General features: G+C 34.0%; 3 protein-coding genes and 1 long non-coding RNA gene across 8 annotated transcripts; 2 read left to right on the top strand and 2 right to left on the bottom strand.

The window, feature by feature from the left end:
* Positions 1-139: 139 nt before the first annotated feature.
* LOC122533770 (DNA polymerase beta-like) lies at positions 140-1888 on the top strand. The gene is made up of 6 exons (XM_043663810.1): positions 140-345; positions 496-695; positions 778-938; positions 1006-1300; positions 1377-1572; positions 1671-1888. The coding sequence occupies exons 1-6, from the start codon at positions 279-281 to the stop codon at positions 1763-1765; spliced, it is 1014 nt and encodes a 337-aa protein (XP_043519745.1). The 5' UTR covers positions 140-278; the 3' UTR covers positions 1766-1888.
* LOC122533767 (heparan-alpha-glucosaminide N-acetyltransferase-like) lies at positions 1871-5323 on the bottom strand. Of its 5 annotated transcripts, none has more exons than XM_043663793.1 (12): positions 5222-5323; positions 4460-4691; positions 4253-4377; positions 4069-4175; positions 3889-3998; positions 3713-3807; positions 3541-3648; positions 3222-3474; positions 2849-3146; positions 2650-2774; positions 2396-2579; positions 1871-2304 (listed from the first exon to the last, which is right to left on the bottom strand). In XM_043663793.1, exons 2-12 carry the CDS (start codon positions 4589-4591, stop codon positions 2126-2128), a joined length of 1716 nt encoding a protein of 571 aa, XP_043519728.1. In that variant the 5' UTR covers positions 4592-4691; positions 5222-5323; the 3' UTR covers positions 1871-2125. The 5 variants fall into 5 exon arrangements, with proteins under 5 accessions (XP_043519728.1, XP_043519727.1, XP_043519732.1 ...); XM_043663792.1 differs by lacking the exon at positions 5222-5323 and adding an exon at positions 5062-5150; XM_043663797.1 differs by lacking the exon at positions 5222-5323 and adding an exon at positions 5062-5150 and having other exon boundaries at positions 2849-3131.
* LOC122533772 (caspase-3-like) lies at positions 5055-9772 on the top strand. The gene is made up of 6 exons (XM_043663813.1): positions 5055-5140; positions 6751-7015; positions 7795-8092; positions 8160-8338; positions 8434-8560; positions 8933-9772. Exons 2-6 carry the CDS (start codon positions 6899-6901, stop codon positions 9169-9171), a joined length of 960 nt encoding a protein of 319 aa, XP_043519748.1. The 5' UTR covers positions 5055-5140; positions 6751-6898; the 3' UTR covers positions 9172-9772.
* LOC122533774 lies at positions 7009-13048 on the bottom strand. The gene is made up of 3 exons (XR_006307776.1): positions 12558-13048; positions 11701-12482; positions 7009-7372 (listed from the first exon to the last, which is right to left on the bottom strand). It is a non-coding gene; the product is annotated as an uncharacterized LOC122533774 (long non-coding RNA).
* Positions 13049-15413: the final 2365 nt, after the last annotated feature.

The raw sequence follows: 15413 nt of genomic DNA, 5'->3' as shown, positions 1-15413 counted from the left end.
ATTTATTAATTATGAGATAAAATGTTCAATGTTATATTTCTTGAATCTTTGATCGGTCTTTTAAAAAACCGCCAAAATATTTGAAATGGAAATGTAAAATAAATCGTCCAATCATTGTCAGCATGCGCAAAACATGTAAGGTCGCGCATGTATCAAACGACAAATAGCGCACATGCCGGTTCTGTTTTGCGTTGGTTTTTGAAAAAAAATTACTCGGTGAAAAAGTTGATAAATTAGACTCGTTTGTATATATAATTTATATTTTTTTATTTTGTACAATGGGAAAGAGAAAGGCCACTGATAATGCAGGAAATCCAAATCAAGATTTATGTGATTTTCTTATAGGTAAGTTATTTATTATATACTCTATATACATCATTTTATTAACGAAACTGTTGTAAAAAAGATCACCCAATAAAATATAAACTTTAAAATTACATGAAATATTTAAATGTTATAACTCGTGTAATTAGTAATTGTACAATGAAATTACAGACTTAGCAAATTATGAACGAAATGTTAGCAAAAATATTTACAAATACAATGCCTATCGCAAAGCAGCAGCCACTTTAAGTGGATTACCAGAAAGAGTAAAAAATGGTCAAGAAGCAAGAAAATTACCAGGAATCGGAGAAAAAATTGCTAAAAAAATTGATGAATTTCTTAGTACTGGAAAGTTACAAAAGTTGGAAGATGTACTTATTTTAATTTATTTGTTTAATAACAAAATATATTTCACTTATTTTGCATTGATATTGAAATTTGATGTTTATACAGATTAAAAAGGATGAAAGCAATGTTGCAATTAATTTGTTAACTCGTGTGTCCGGTATTGGACCTGCAAAAGCCAAAGAATTAGTAGATAAAGGAATTAAGACTTTAGAAGATTTGAAGAAGCATCAAGATAAACTAAATCGTCATCAAAAAATTGGCCTGAAGTAAAATAATCAGATATATGGAACTTGTTACATACTTCTTTCTGTAATAATTGTAACTTTTTTTTAGATATTTTGAAGATTTTGAGAAAAGCATTCCCAGAAAGGAGATTGAAAAGATTGAAAAAATTATAAAAAATTCTATTGCAAATTTGAATGAAGAATATATTGTAACTATATGTGGAAGTTACAGACGTGGGAAGAAAGAAAGTGGAGATATTGATGTTCTATTAACACATCCTACATATACATCTAAAGAAAAAGAATCAAAGAAAAAAATTTCACTCTTAAAAGACGTTGTAGAATGTCTTGAGAGAAAGAAATTGATTGTAGATACAATATCACTTGGATCAACAAAATTCATGGTAACTTATTTTACTATTTACCAATTAAATTTAACTAAAGGAATTATGTTTAAAAACGTTTTTAATTTAATTTTAGGGTGTCTGTAAAGTATCCACTAATAGCGAAAAACCATTTAGAAGACTCGATATCAGACTTATACCTTATGATCAATATTATTGTGGTGTACTTTATTTTACTGGGAATGATCTTTTCAATAAAAATATAAGAGCACATGCTTTGGAAAAAAACTATACTTTGAATGAATACACGTTAAAACGTCTAACACCTGAAGGTACATATATAATCTATAAAAGATTTTACAGATTTTATATGATCTTACAAAATTTTATATGAACATTTGTATACATATCTGTGTTACATATGATATAGGAACTCCAGGAGAGGCAGAAAAAATCACTTGTGAAGAAGATATTTTCCAAATTTTACGATTGCCATATAAGGAGCCAAAAGACCGAAATTCATAAGCAGTAATATATATCATAGAAGAAGAATTATACGTTGGTTATTTATATATTTTGATTATCTAACAAGTGAATTATTAAAAATGTATTTAAAATAATAAAACAAAGATTTATTTATTATCTTTATTTATAAAAATTAAATACAGCAATTAAACTATTTAAAGCTAAAATAATTATGCTTCTTATTTGTTAATCAGTGTTAATAATATCAAATGCAAATATGTCATTCATTCTCTTCTTAATTTATAGTCGCCTTATTAGGCCTTATCACAATGTTATTTTATGTTTTTTTTTGTTTTAATAAAAAAAAATTTTTTAAAAATGTTTCATTCATATCAAAACATTATAATAACTTGAATATTTTTAAACAGTTATAATAATATCATTTCGATAAAGAAGATACGCAATTATTGCCCATAAAGTTGTTGTCCACAAGTTCATAGCTAGAACAGATGCGTGGGAAGGATGAGCAATATTCCACGCCCATGGGAATAAATCTTTTGTCAAAATATGACCCACATAAAGAAAAATTGGATTTATCCCTATAAAAAAATAATAAATACATTTCATACAAATTTCATGCAGAAAATCATACTTGTTTACATAACAATTCTTTTATGCGTTAATACATACCAGCATAAATAAATGGAGCTCCATTCCATAACTGTTTATAATCAATAAGAACGTACAAAAGTGCATACAATAAGAAAGCTAAACTAGAACTAGCCAAAACATACGATAGTGTCATCATTCTTTTACTAACTGGAATCACTCCTCCTTGAGTTTCAAAATTGCATAAGATTCCAGCAATAATACCCTTAAAAAAATAACACTTCCAGTAGTGGAAATCAAAAAATCTTTCAAAAGCTTCAGTTTCAATTACTCACCGTAAATATCGCCCATACAAACCACCTGATCACTCTAGCATTTGGCTGGTAATACAACAACAAAATTTTGCCAGCATGAACTCCCAAATAAACAATAAATATAGCGGATATAGTGTTCATCAATCCTAATTATGGATATCAAATTATATATGAAATTTTTTTATTAAAAATTTGAAGTAACAGTTTTATAATTCATTACCTTCAGGGTCATATGGTAAAATTTTACCATAAATAGAATTATTTGTTTTATTATACAAGTGATTTCCAAAAATCAATCTATCTATGTAACCAGCTGCGCCAGCAGTACAATTCATATAATGTTCACGATAATGATATTTTCCACCTGGTCCAAAGTAGCCCGTCGGGCAATTCGGTACCGGAAGAAGGAAGGTAATTAATGTATGCGTAGTTACAATGCCTGCCATAATTAACCACTGAGGCCAACTATCTAAGATATCTCTGATAACAACGAAACGGCCGAACTGGAGTAAGATATCCTAATGAGTAATTTTTGTAGATACCAATTAGATAAATGTAAGAATTATGCGTAATAAAAATAATTATATTCAAACCAGGGAATGAGGTTTCATGAAGATTGTTTCCAATACGGCGCATACGAAATATGATACAGCCAATAACTGAAGAATACCAGGAAAACGAAGATCGTTTAAGGATGTACTATGTATCGAATTTAACATTAATCCAAGAAGAATCAATTTTGCTGATCGTTGAAGACCGCATAAAGCTATTTTTACACGTGATGTTGTCAAACGAAGTTCTGTACGTTTTGAAATTGTTATAGTCAGACCCATAATCCATGCGAACCTGTAAATTATTCATTGTAATGCTTGAAAGATTAAATAATTGTAATAATTATAAATGATTATTTACCAAGGAAGTACTAAATCAGCTACAAAAAGTCCAAACCATGCACTATGATTGAAGAAAACATATTTTCCTCCTCCATTATTGACAAATATCATCAATAATATTGCAATTCTAAAATAAATGCGATATTTAAATTGGCAAAGAAGTGAAAAACAAATTAAAAATATAAAATTACCCTCTGAATGCATCTACTGATTGTACTCTGCTGCTGAATTTTGTAGTTCTTATTACTGGATGTGTCAGATTTTCTTCCTGAAGCCTATCTAAATCCTAGAATAAAATATAATCAAACAAAAGGGACTGGAGATGTATAATAAGATACTAACTATATACAATACAAACTATATTTACATCGTGTACGTTATTAGACGATAATTTTCTCCTTATTATTTGCATAATAATTTTAGATGTTATCCATACAACTGCTAATAACATGTATATTGCAAATGCTATCAAAATTGCTGCAAAAAGAAATTTATTAATATTTTATGATGGATTACAATTATGATAATGTATCACAAAATTACTTACGAAAGTAGGGATTCCCTGGTTCATGTATCACATAAATATCAGAACATAGATGAGCAGCTGATATATTCCATCCATAACTGCCATGTTCTTTGAAGGTGTATGTTGAGCTATAAAGATGATTGGGAATGAATATACATATATACAAAAATACTTGTCAGTGATATATAGCAGAAAGAATACTTACTGACAATACTCGTAAGTCCTGTTTGGTTCAACACTTTTGTAGTATATGTGTAATGGATATTTTGTGTCTATTACTAAACTTGTGTTACTCTCTGGATTTAAAGTGGTTATTGGGAAACCAGTACCCTACAAATCAATGATTTACACATAATTTATCAATTGTCTAAAATCATACATCTTAATCTCAAAAAATGAAATGAACGCATACCGTATAAGCTTCCCATGCTATTGCATAAAAGATGACAGGATTAAGATACAAATTCAAAATGCTCAAACATGCTTGGTCTATCCCGAGCGAAGCATTTGAATTAATACAAGGATTCAAAGTGGCATCTATCATTTTAAAATAAATACTTGAAATGATCACATCTGCAAATGGGAAATGGTATTTTTACAAATTCTCGTTTAATTTATCCCATGTAAAGTGTATGGAATCATATCTGAAATCAAATACATAACGATATTAAAACGAATCATCATCAAATTATTAGTCCCGTTAAAAAACAATTTTAATGTTAAATGAATTTTTCAAAGTAATATATACTTTGATTTGTATAATTTGTCCCAAAACAATCAATTCACGCATTTACAAATCTATTTTGGCGCAAATTGGAAACGCATTTTTGCAAACGAAATGCATGACTTTCTCCTTTCATTGCAGAAACTGAGGTTAACGAAACATCGTTGACTACACGCGGTCAAATACAAATGAACGTTTACCAATAAATGATGATATGTGAATTAAATCGAAACGCGTTATCAAACATATAATGCGTCGTAATTAACAAAAACAATCATACAAACACATACAATGCACTGCGTAGTGGGCGAAATATTCTTGCACTTAAAGATACATGGGTTACGTAGAGAGATAGTATCGAAACGGATGGTAAGTATATAATTGCAAAACCATAATTTTGCTATGAAATGAAGTAAACAAAAATTGCTTCTCAAAAGTTGCTCTACTCACAATATTAGCAGATACAGGAAAATATGGTAGATTTCTCTTACTTTTTAATAGTTTAGTGAAAACACGTCACTTGCATAGATATATATATATGTACATATATAGATAGGCTAAATACGAATACGCAGTTGCGATTTATGTATTTTGCGTTTGATATTTCAATAGATACGATAAATATATATGCAATGTGCATTGTACATATATTATCAAAGTATAAATAAAGACAGTCATTTTCGCTATTAATATTAATTCCTTTCTTTTTTTCGAAATATCATCATTCGCAAGCAATGTCTCTAATCTATGTAAATTACAATATTACAATATAGAGAAAGTGTTTTCTGTACGAAAGTAACAGTTTATTTTTTTCAAAAATTTCACTGAAATTTTATCCAGTTATTATTTGTTGTCAATTTATATACTCGATATTTATTGGACGTAGGATGATACTTTTCATTCTGTACTTCCGGGAATTGCGATTCTCTACGGATTACCGCATAATCTGTAGCATGCGATTTACTCTCCTCGAAGAAAAACTGGAAATTTCCTAAGTTTTGTTTGATTTAACAAAGGAATTTCATAGACTACTAGAAAATATGTTATCAGGTATAAGGTTGAATAAAATATAATCATACAGTTAAGATATAAATTATATTGAACCATATCTGTCAAGGACAGTATGAAAATCAATCAGAAATAATACAGGATTTGTCATCATCGGTATTTAATATTGATACAGACGATACCACTGGTCATCAATGATTCTGAATCATGTCTTGAATAATGTAAAATCTTAATCTTTTCACAGATATTTCTACAAGTACATGAAGATAAACAACAGTTAATTACAACTATTGATAACTAGTTGAAGTTTGATATCTATAAAAAAAATCTTAACACAAGTATCGTTGTACTGTTGTACTTGAATTGTTGGACGTTTATGCATTTATGAAAAATTGAAAGATGTGAAAATGCACGTAATATACAGAAACATATAAAATGATTGGAATGTAGTAAATATTATATATTATAATAATCAGAGCAAAACAAATTTCCGCCCGGATCTTATCTGCATCTTAAAGTTACTGTACCATATATACCTACATGGAATTTGACATAGAGGAAAAGATAATAAATTATACGGAATATTTTTAATAATTTCTTTATTTATTAATTTATCGTATGAATTATATTATAGAATAATCAGAATGGAGATTTTGTTATTTTATAAACTATATTAACTTTAACTATATTGATACTATCAATATCCGTTTCATGAAAACTTTATATTGATACTATCAATATCCGTTTCATGAAAGTATTAAGCGGGATTCTTAACTTAAAATATGCAAACTTATTTGATAAAAATATCAACACCAATTTAATATCAATCTAATAAAAATTTGAGATCTAATATATCTAATTGTATATATATTTCAAGAAAATATATCTATGAATATTTTAAAATAGTTTTGGTCTTCGTTTTGAAAGAGGAAATGCATATTTAATCAGATATTTCTATAAAATCTGCATAGAGCATCCTATGTTTGGAAATTAATTCCTGCCGTGAGTGGTCACCGTTCGTAAAACACATCCGATAACGATCGACTATTGATAAGGATAAAGTAACGTGAGAATCCATCAGTCAAAGATCAACTGGGAAGACAACAACGTGCCTACAAAATGTTTGTCTTAATGTTCCATTTGATCAGCTTCGGTCGTGCCGTTATGAAATATATTTTGGAAAAACATCTGGCGATTTCTTCTCCAGGCAGCGAGCCAAATTCGGAAGCAGAAGAGGTAAATGAGATACGTAATCACGGTATCGAATCATATTTTTTCATTTTGCAGAAACTTCCAAAACACATTGCATAGTCAGTTTTTATGTTCATCGTGTAATTGACGATTATATGAGAATTATGTATAATATTATATATGATATACACTGTCGCTATTTCATTTTATCATTGTTTGTAGTATTTTTCGTTTTGGTGACATGGGGCCATAAATATCTCATGGCTCTGATAATGGGGCCCGAGATACTGATCGAGATATGTGGTATTGGTGGTTTTTGAATCAATGATATTTCTTTCGATCCTAAATTTGATTTTTAAGATTTCTTCTTATTTTTGTCCGGTACGCTGTATGAAATGTTATCTGTAACAGAGCACTGCCAGTGATCACAATGATTATGTTTGGTAAATTGTTCCTTGAAAATTGGATGTTGAAAGAAGAATGTTATATTTCTTTTCGCACTCCCTAGGAGTCGAATTTTCTTTGTTATCTTTCGAATTATGAAAAACACCGGATGCATGCAGTTGCTGAACATCAGCCGTGATAAGAGATACGGGAACAAAGAGAATCCACGTTAATCAATAGCGAGGATCAATGAATGAAAAATAGCGAATTTTCGATGATCGCGTCACACGTTTCTTTCTGTCTTTGTTTTAAAAAGCAAAGTTCTTATCGAACGGAGCAAGCAGAGTTCAATATACGAGCCATTTCGATACGATTAAATTAGGTTTTTCCCAGAAAACCAGAAATGAAAAAGTTCATAAAACGAAGTTCATTATTTTCAGAGCGTTCTCACGAGAAATGATGATGTACCCGACGCTCGAATAATGCGTGGTATGTCGTATACGAACGACATCGTTCATACTATCTCAACGCATAAAGATCTGGAGATTTATCCGATGAACCTGGAAAAGCGCGGCAAATGCGTGATATTCAATCATAAAATTTTTGACAATCAGAGGACTCGAGAGGGGACCGAGTACGATCAGAAAGCGATCGAGTATACCTTTAACAATTTGGATTTCGAAGTGACAACTCATCCGGATCTGAATTACGAAGATGTTATGGAAGAGATTGGAAATCGTACGTCTTTAGTACGTTTTAGAATTTGATATAAAAGGACGAGTACACATGCTCCATTGTTTTTCAGTATCTAAAGAAAATTACGAAGACTGTGACTGCATCTGCATTTTTATATTAACCCATGGCACTAGCGGTGATTATGTGTACGCGAGGGATTATCGCTATCGACTATCCGATATCTGGGAGAAATTCACCTCGGACAACTGTCGAACATTGGCCGGTAAACCGAAGCTATTTTTTATACAGGTGAATGTCTTGATTTTAAAGGAGAGAAGAAATCAATCGATTAAACCAACATTGTAACAAGTAATCCATCGTTTGATAATTGTCATTCCTCGCAGGCTTGCAAAGGATATTCAACCATGCACGGCATTCATGCACAAGGAAGGTCTGCTACGGATTTAGCCGACGCGAGTTACACAATTCCCACTCATGCAGACTTCCTGTACGGCTATAGCACTGTGGAAGGTAGAGTTTCAATCAAAATAACGTCATTCTTTATATATAGTGCTCAAGTCTAAATATATAGCGCTTAAGAATGATAAAAAAGATCGCAGACAATCATTTTTATCACTTAACGCATCTGTACATGTTGTACGTGAAATTAAATAAAATTTAGTTAGTTTACCACTGAAAAGTGAATTAGTTTAGTAATAAGTTTAAGTAAACTTGTCTTTGTGATATAAAAATCACATTTTGTGAATTCTTTCTGGATCTCTCGTGAAAATATAGTGTTAATATCGTTTACTGGTTGCAAGAAATATTATTTGCAATCGATAGATCGTCGATCATTTCTCGATCGAGGAAAGAACTACTATATTATACTTATTTTGTTCGCAGGTTATTACTCGTTTCGTGCCAAAGAAGGTAGCTGCTACATTCAGACTCTATGCGAGGTGATCAACGAACACTGGAGGACTACCGATCTATTAAAAATGTTAACAATGACATCGCGAAAAGTCGGTTTCGAATTCACGGCTACGCATGCAAATGTACGTATAAGTGGGACGAAGCAAATGCCCACCTTTAGTTCAACACTGACCAGAGATCTATATTTCATGCCAAAACATACATCGTAGAATGGTAACAGTCTGTTTTTGAACGAATGATCTTTCAAAAATAATCAAAATAGTCTTTCAACGTTAGTGTAATTAATGTGTACCAGAAAAGTGATGAAAATTTTTGCTCAGTGGAACAGAAAAGAGGAAGTTTAAACACTCACCTCTCTGCCCGTAGGGGCAGTGTTTGAACGTATTGGCCTTGAGTGATTAACTGATTTTACACAGACTTTAATCGTAGGTCGTTTCATTGTGATAAGCACGCACGCGTGAATAACTTAATTCTCTTGCCGTGACTTACGATTCTACTAATCACTTAATTTTCTTTTATTAAGCTGCCAATTTATGTTAACGGAATTCATAGTATTATTCGTGATTCGACCTTCTCATGACAAATGAATGGTACAGATGGAGTTTTGCATCCTTACAATTATATTTACATCCATACGTGTATATGTTTGTATCCTTTGAAATGAAGTGTACTCACACATATGTGTCTGTACTTCTAAAAAGGAATAATCTCATGTTAATAAATAGTATATTATTTATATGAAATTCTGACCAAATTTGTATCGTCTATTTTATATAAATGTATTCAATAAAAATGCACGTTTAGAAAAACCAAAACGGTCTCTCCTATCTTATGTCAAAAAATGGAAATAAAAATGATAATGCTACCATAACAAAGTTTGAAAGTTTATCGAGATTCGTTTCATTTTATTAAAATACATATATGTAGGTATTTCCTACCGATCTTCCTTGCATTGGAATAACTTCTAGAAGCAGAATTATTTATCGAAACGGATATCTTCTTTTCCTCTTCAACGCTCCAACGCTAAAGCGTGCATCGTTCCTCTTCAATTTCTCGGTCGTGCAACTTCCTCTTGATCAGTTTTATGTTCCTGTTTCTTTTCCTTTTCTTTCTGTTTTCTCCCCTCTCTCTCTCTCTCCTATTCTGTCTTTCTTTTCGATAGTCGCTCTTCGGTGCAACATTTTCCGCGAATTTTTCTCGAGCACTTGTTCCTGCTCGATCTCCCATCAGTATTTAATTGGCTCTCCGATCCAAACTGCTGTCTGCTCTTCGAAATGAAAAAAGCTCGTTAACTTTAAACAAGCGATACCGCCGTGCCACCAATTACCGGCTCGCTGAAAAAAAAATCCGCTTTGCGGGTTGCCCGTGAAATTCTGCTCGAAACTGTACGACGACGATGTTCAAGCTGATACACACACACATACATATCCTTTCTTTCTTTTTTTTCTTATTTCAAAGTTATAGCGCGTGTTCGGAGGAATCTGATGGCTGGACTGCAGATATTTAACTCGTATAAAAACGTGGAAACTAAGCGTAGATTTTGTAACGAGTGTTACATTTTTGAAGATTTTACATTTTACAGAATGTCCTAGGACTCATGAGTATTGAAACTTAGTTGGCTAGAACAATCTTATTTTATCTTGGATCATTCGACAGATGATTTTTAAGCTTGAAAGGAAAATTTTAAAACCGTGGAAAATTTACGGTGACTTTGCTCGAAATACTTGAATGAATATGTTTAGGAATCTATGATCCGTGTTTCCAGCAAGGTTATTCTTCTAATTGGCAAATGATCTTCGCTGATGGATCTGATTTAAATCGTACTCGTGGGCGATGAAAATTGGTTCAATCTGAATGCAACGTAATCGCTATGATTAGTCTCGTTCCTTTTGTATGTTAGTATATATAGTAGATACTTTATAGAAGTTTAAGGTACGTTAAAGAAAGATCTAAAAATATGTTTATACGAGTAAGGATACGAGCAAGAAGAAAAATGTAGAGTTTCTAAGTTGATAGACAAAAATTATAATTTTTCCTAGTTAAATAGAATGATAATAAGATGTACAGTTCTAAAAGTTATGGATTAGAACGCAAAGGAAATGGGATATTCTGCACGACATTCACACGTCCTATTAAATCAAGCATTCAGCAGCCTGTTCGTAGAACCTCTTGACAAACATATCCCTACAGACTTACGCTCAACATGACGCTACGTCTCTCCGTTGAGCGGTTAATAAACCGCGTCATGATATTATCAATGTGTCCAACCGTGATGCATTATAATCATCTGGACGTTGTTCCATGCCTGAAAAGTCATCGTTATCGCGTGAATTAACATTGACTGATTTATTGTTCTTATTATTGATTGCTCTAAAAGAATGAAAGGTGTAAATATTTAGTATGATAGTGCCGTAATAATAGCGCACAGAATAATAACAGCAAGGAACATAAGTCACCGATTTAATTATTATTTTAAGAGTACATCATCTCTTCGTTTGAGAAATTGACGCTCCACCTTTCAAACTACTATACTCCATCGTTAAACTACTATACAAGGTAAACTGTATATCTTGTTTAAAAGCGTTTAACTTAATCCAATCTCAAACGCCAACCGTTCCATCTCCGAGCCAATTTCCATTCAACAAAAAGAAACAAAAGAGAGAGAGAGAGAGAGAAAGAGAGAGAAAGAAGGAGACAAGTTGTCCTAACTCTGTGGACGAAGCAATCAGTGCAATTACCAACGGAAGGACGAGTAGCAGTCCCCTCCGGACACTTTCGCTTCTGTGTTAGGATCGTGAGAAATAGTTCAACTAACGACTTCCTTTGACGTGGATCACTTAGTGGATCGTATCGTTATCGTTTCATAAAAATACTTGAAACACGCGCGCCGAAAGTTCTCGATTAGGCGACGCGTGGAGGAGAATGACCAGGGTCATAGTCGATGCCAATGGAGCACTTTCGGCGTCGACGGGGGCATTCGTACGTCGGGAACAGGGGCGGAGCGGAGCAGAAGAGGAAGTGGGGAGACACGATTCTGGCCGTGGAGCGAACGTAAGAGTCAGGAGTTTGCGCGAACAGATCAATACTGCCCCCGCGCGTGGATATGTCTCTTTCCATCTGCCCTTTTCTCTCCTCTCTCTCTCTCTTTCTCGTGCTCTCTAGCGTAAAAATCCCGTCGGTCTGTCCCGTTCTCTTTTATCTCCGCTCCCTTTTCCACTTCCTCTTTCTCGCTATTACTCCGATTCTTCTCAACAGCGGTGTCTCTACTTCTCCATTTTTCCTTTTTCGTTCTTTCGTACTTCCTTTCTGCCTCATCCCGCCCTTCATCGAGTCCAACGTATATATGCACATTTTTTTCTACCTCTTTAATCGTTCTTTCGACTATTCGTCCAGCATGATTTCCATCGTCTTCTCTCCTGTTCGTATATTTTATCGCAAGAGTTCGTGGCAAATTCTGTTGGAAATTATTTTCAGGTCCTTGAATTCTCAATAATTCCTCTCCAACTTTCATCCGGAGAATCTACAGAGAAGAACTTTATCGTAAAATTTATCGTTTCTTTCTAAGAAAAAAAAAAAAAAAAAAAGTATTTAATACCTGTTTCATCTATTACTCTGGCTTCTTTAGTACCGCGTCTCCATTTCATTTTTCCTTTTCGTTCTTTTCTTCCATTCAATTTGCTCCACCGTCCATGGAGCTGTATGTACGTGCGTCTTTTTCTATCCTTTTAATCTCGTTCTTCCGACTTCCGTCCCTCACGGTTCTCCTCGTCCTTTCCGTTGGTTCCTCTTCCTTTTGCTAACGCGTCACTTGATTCCTCTCTCTCTCTCCATCCTTATGGTCGAGTTCTCGCGTGAGCCTTGGTTTCCGGCCTAGCAGCGGATCTTTTCATCACCACTCCTTCCGAGTTAGAGTAATCGTGTACATATGCCTCCGACAGCCATGCTCGTCTTCGTCGTCGGTTCTTTTCTCTTCTTCTCTTTCAGGACCCTTTTCTACTTTTCATTTCTCTTTTACACGCTGATGGATCTTCCTTTCTTCGGCTGACCAGTTACGTATCGATGTTTCAATTGTATCCACGTGATGGGTAGAATTGTAGTATTTATCTATAATATATGTTTTGGTATTATAATACGTATTTAGCATACGTAAAGTAGCAGTATTGTGTGTATATTTACAATTCTAATTTATAATAATATTTGTTAAATATTTGAATATATATAAATAAAACCTACTTGTCGTAATACTCGCGAGTATCTAATATCTTCGTTTCCGTGTTGTGAATGAAACCTGAATAAAAGAGTCACCCCTTTGCTCTATAATTAGTAAACGATATTCAGCTCCGTCACATGTAACAAAGGGTAGCAGAATGAATAATCTCAGTCCACTCCATCGATTTTCATCTCATTTCTACTTGATGTGTAACTTTCTTCTTTCATCTTCCTTTTTTATTCCCATATCTGTTTATTTTGTTCTTCAGACTTCAGCCTGAAATCCGGCCCTACCCTTTCAACAAATAAGTTCTACTTCTAGGCAGGACTACACAACCGCTTTCATCTTTCCGCGTGTCGTGCGTAGAGTTGATGCAAACGACACAACAAGGCCGTGAATTAAAATGAATATTGAAGCCTATTAATATACTGGATAAACCAACGATTTAGATACTTTTCTAATCTTTACAAAATATATACTTTCATCAAATATGTTATTAGCTTTTATATAGTTTCCAGTTTGTTGCAAGCTTTATGTATTATAATTGTAATAACTTTAAATTCTTTTATGTATTTTGTAATACAAATAATAAATTTGCGAGAGTATACTTCTTCTATGACTGTGTAACTCACTTTCAGTACATTTTTTTTACCAACTTCAATTCATGCTCTATCCAAAGCACATAATTAATTGCCATGTTAATACGCAAATGTAAATGTTTGAAAATATTGGTAACATTTTAACTAAGAACGGCGATGTAACGCCTGACCGATTTTATGAGCTCACTATATCGCTTCTAGCGACTATACGCGCGTTTTCCCCGCGACGTACGACCCTTCTCTATTTGTATCGTAACCTCCCTCGACCTTCCTTTTATCTTCCTCCATGCTTCATCCCTCTTTTTCGCTACCCTCTCTGTGAGCCCCTAGCCTAGTGTTTCTGTTTCCGCGTACGTTCTCTCTCCTCCCCCATTTTCCTACTTTTATCCCTCGTTCCGTCCTTTTTTTACTCGCCGCTAGTTCACCAACCCTCTTCACCTATCTTTATTCCTCTTTGTTCACCGCGTTAGCTAGCCTCTATCCTCGCCCGAAGCTCTTCAACTATCGTTCCTAGTCGACGTTTCGTAGCCTCTTCCTGTTTCTGCATAACGCCGGCGATATTTCCGTCCTCGTTTCGAGAATCGCGCAGCCACGTATACGCCGTCTCTGTTGCGCAAAGTTTCTCGTCCGTTCATTCAACACATAACGCGTTTCGTCGTTTTTAGATCCTCGTCTCGTTTTCACCTTCGTCGCTTCTCGTTGTTTGAACGCAGTTTTCAGCTCTGCCGCTCTGTTTTCCCTTGATCTCTCCCTTTGTGTCGCGTTTCTCAGCGTTTGCTCTTCCATCCTCCTCTTGATTCGCATGCGTTTCTTTTTTTTGCGACCGCACCGTGCCTAATGTTTCATCCACTCTTCGATTCTCTGTTCTTTCATTCGTTGCTCATTGCTTTAACATTCGACTCTCTGTTTTATTTATCGCCGCGAGCTCGCGTTGATGCCGCAGAGATTTATTCAGATATTTGGAATTTAACTGTGAAACCTTAGAATTCTCGCAAATTGAGACCTGCGAAATTGTGAGATTGAAGTCGCTAAATTCGAATTTCTACTTACTCTCAATTAGCCCCGATTGATTATTGATTCGCGTACAAGTATTGATCCGAGAATCGAGCGTTGAACTTCCAATTCGTAATTCTAAATTAGCCTGCATTGTCCGTGGTTACATTGCTCCCTCGATTCGCAATACTCGCGATGCCATTTCCATTTCAAGCAGCAACCTTTTTCTACTTTGTACGTTGGTCTGTTTCCATCAGCATCACTGTCTATATTTATCGTTTATCCTCCCTTTACCTAGCTGTCATTCTGTTTCGCGTTTCTCCGCGTCTACCGCGGCTGTCTACCGCGTCATAGGTTTTCTGTCACTTTTCTATCTCCCGTGTCGCGTTCCTTTGCTTTTTGCCCACGGTATCTCTCTATTCCTGTCGCAACAGCAACTTCGTCACATTTCCTCTTAATTCGTAATCCTTCTCCGTCCAGTTCTTCTTCTCCCTCCAGTTTTTCCCACCCTCCTTCGCTGCTGTACATGATGCTTTATCATCTTCAATTTTCTATCTTATATTTCCTCTATGGATCATATTTGTTTTCTTTTTACACTTTGTTTTTTTTTTTTTCTTTAGAATGACGAACGGGGCGCTCTTTATCTTTT

This window comes from Frieseomelitta varia, unplaced genomic scaffold (assembly GCF_011392965.1).
Source record: "Frieseomelitta varia isolate USP_RPSP 00005682 unplaced genomic scaffold, Fvar_1.2 scaffold_552, whole genome shotgun sequence".
Classification (NCBI taxonomy): domain Eukaryota; kingdom Metazoa; phylum Arthropoda; class Insecta; order Hymenoptera; family Apidae; genus Frieseomelitta; species Frieseomelitta varia.
Note: the sequence above shows the minus strand (reverse complement) of the source record. Positions and strands in the feature narration are given on the sequence as shown.

Coding starts and splice junctions, on each gene's coding strand:
- LOC122533770 (XM_043663810.1), top strand. CDS start 279: ATGGGAAAGAGAAAGGCCACTGATAATGCAGGAAATCCAAATCAAGAT. Junction 939..1,005: donor CATCAAAAAATTGGCCTGAA/GTAAAATAATCA, acceptor ACTTTTTTTTAG/ATATTTTGAAGATTTTGAGA. Junction 1,301..1,376: donor TTGGATCAACAAAATTCATG/GTAACTTATTTT, acceptor ATTTAATTTTAG/GGTGTCTGTAAAGTATCCAC.
- LOC122533767 (XM_043663793.1), bottom strand. CDS start 4,591: ATGATAGATGCCACTTTGAATCCTTGTATTAATTCAAATGCTTCGCTC. Junction 3,808..3,888: donor CGTCTAATAACGTACACGAT/GTAAATATAGTT, acceptor ATTTTATTCTAG/GATTTAGATAGGCTTCAGGA. Junction 2,305..2,395: donor AGCTCCATTTATTTATGCTG/GTATGTATTAAC, acceptor ATTTTTTTATAG/GGATAAATCCAATTTTTCTT.
- LOC122533772 (XM_043663813.1), top strand. CDS start 6,899: ATGTTTGTCTTAATGTTCCATTTGATCAGCTTCGGTCGTGCCGTTATG. Junction 8,093..8,159: donor TATGGAAGAGATTGGAAATC/GTACGTCTTTAG, acceptor ATTGTTTTTCAG/TATCTAAAGAAAATTACGAA. Junction 8,561..8,932: donor CGGCTATAGCACTGTGGAAG/GTAGAGTTTCAA, acceptor TTTTGTTCGCAG/GTTATTACTCGTTTCGTGCC.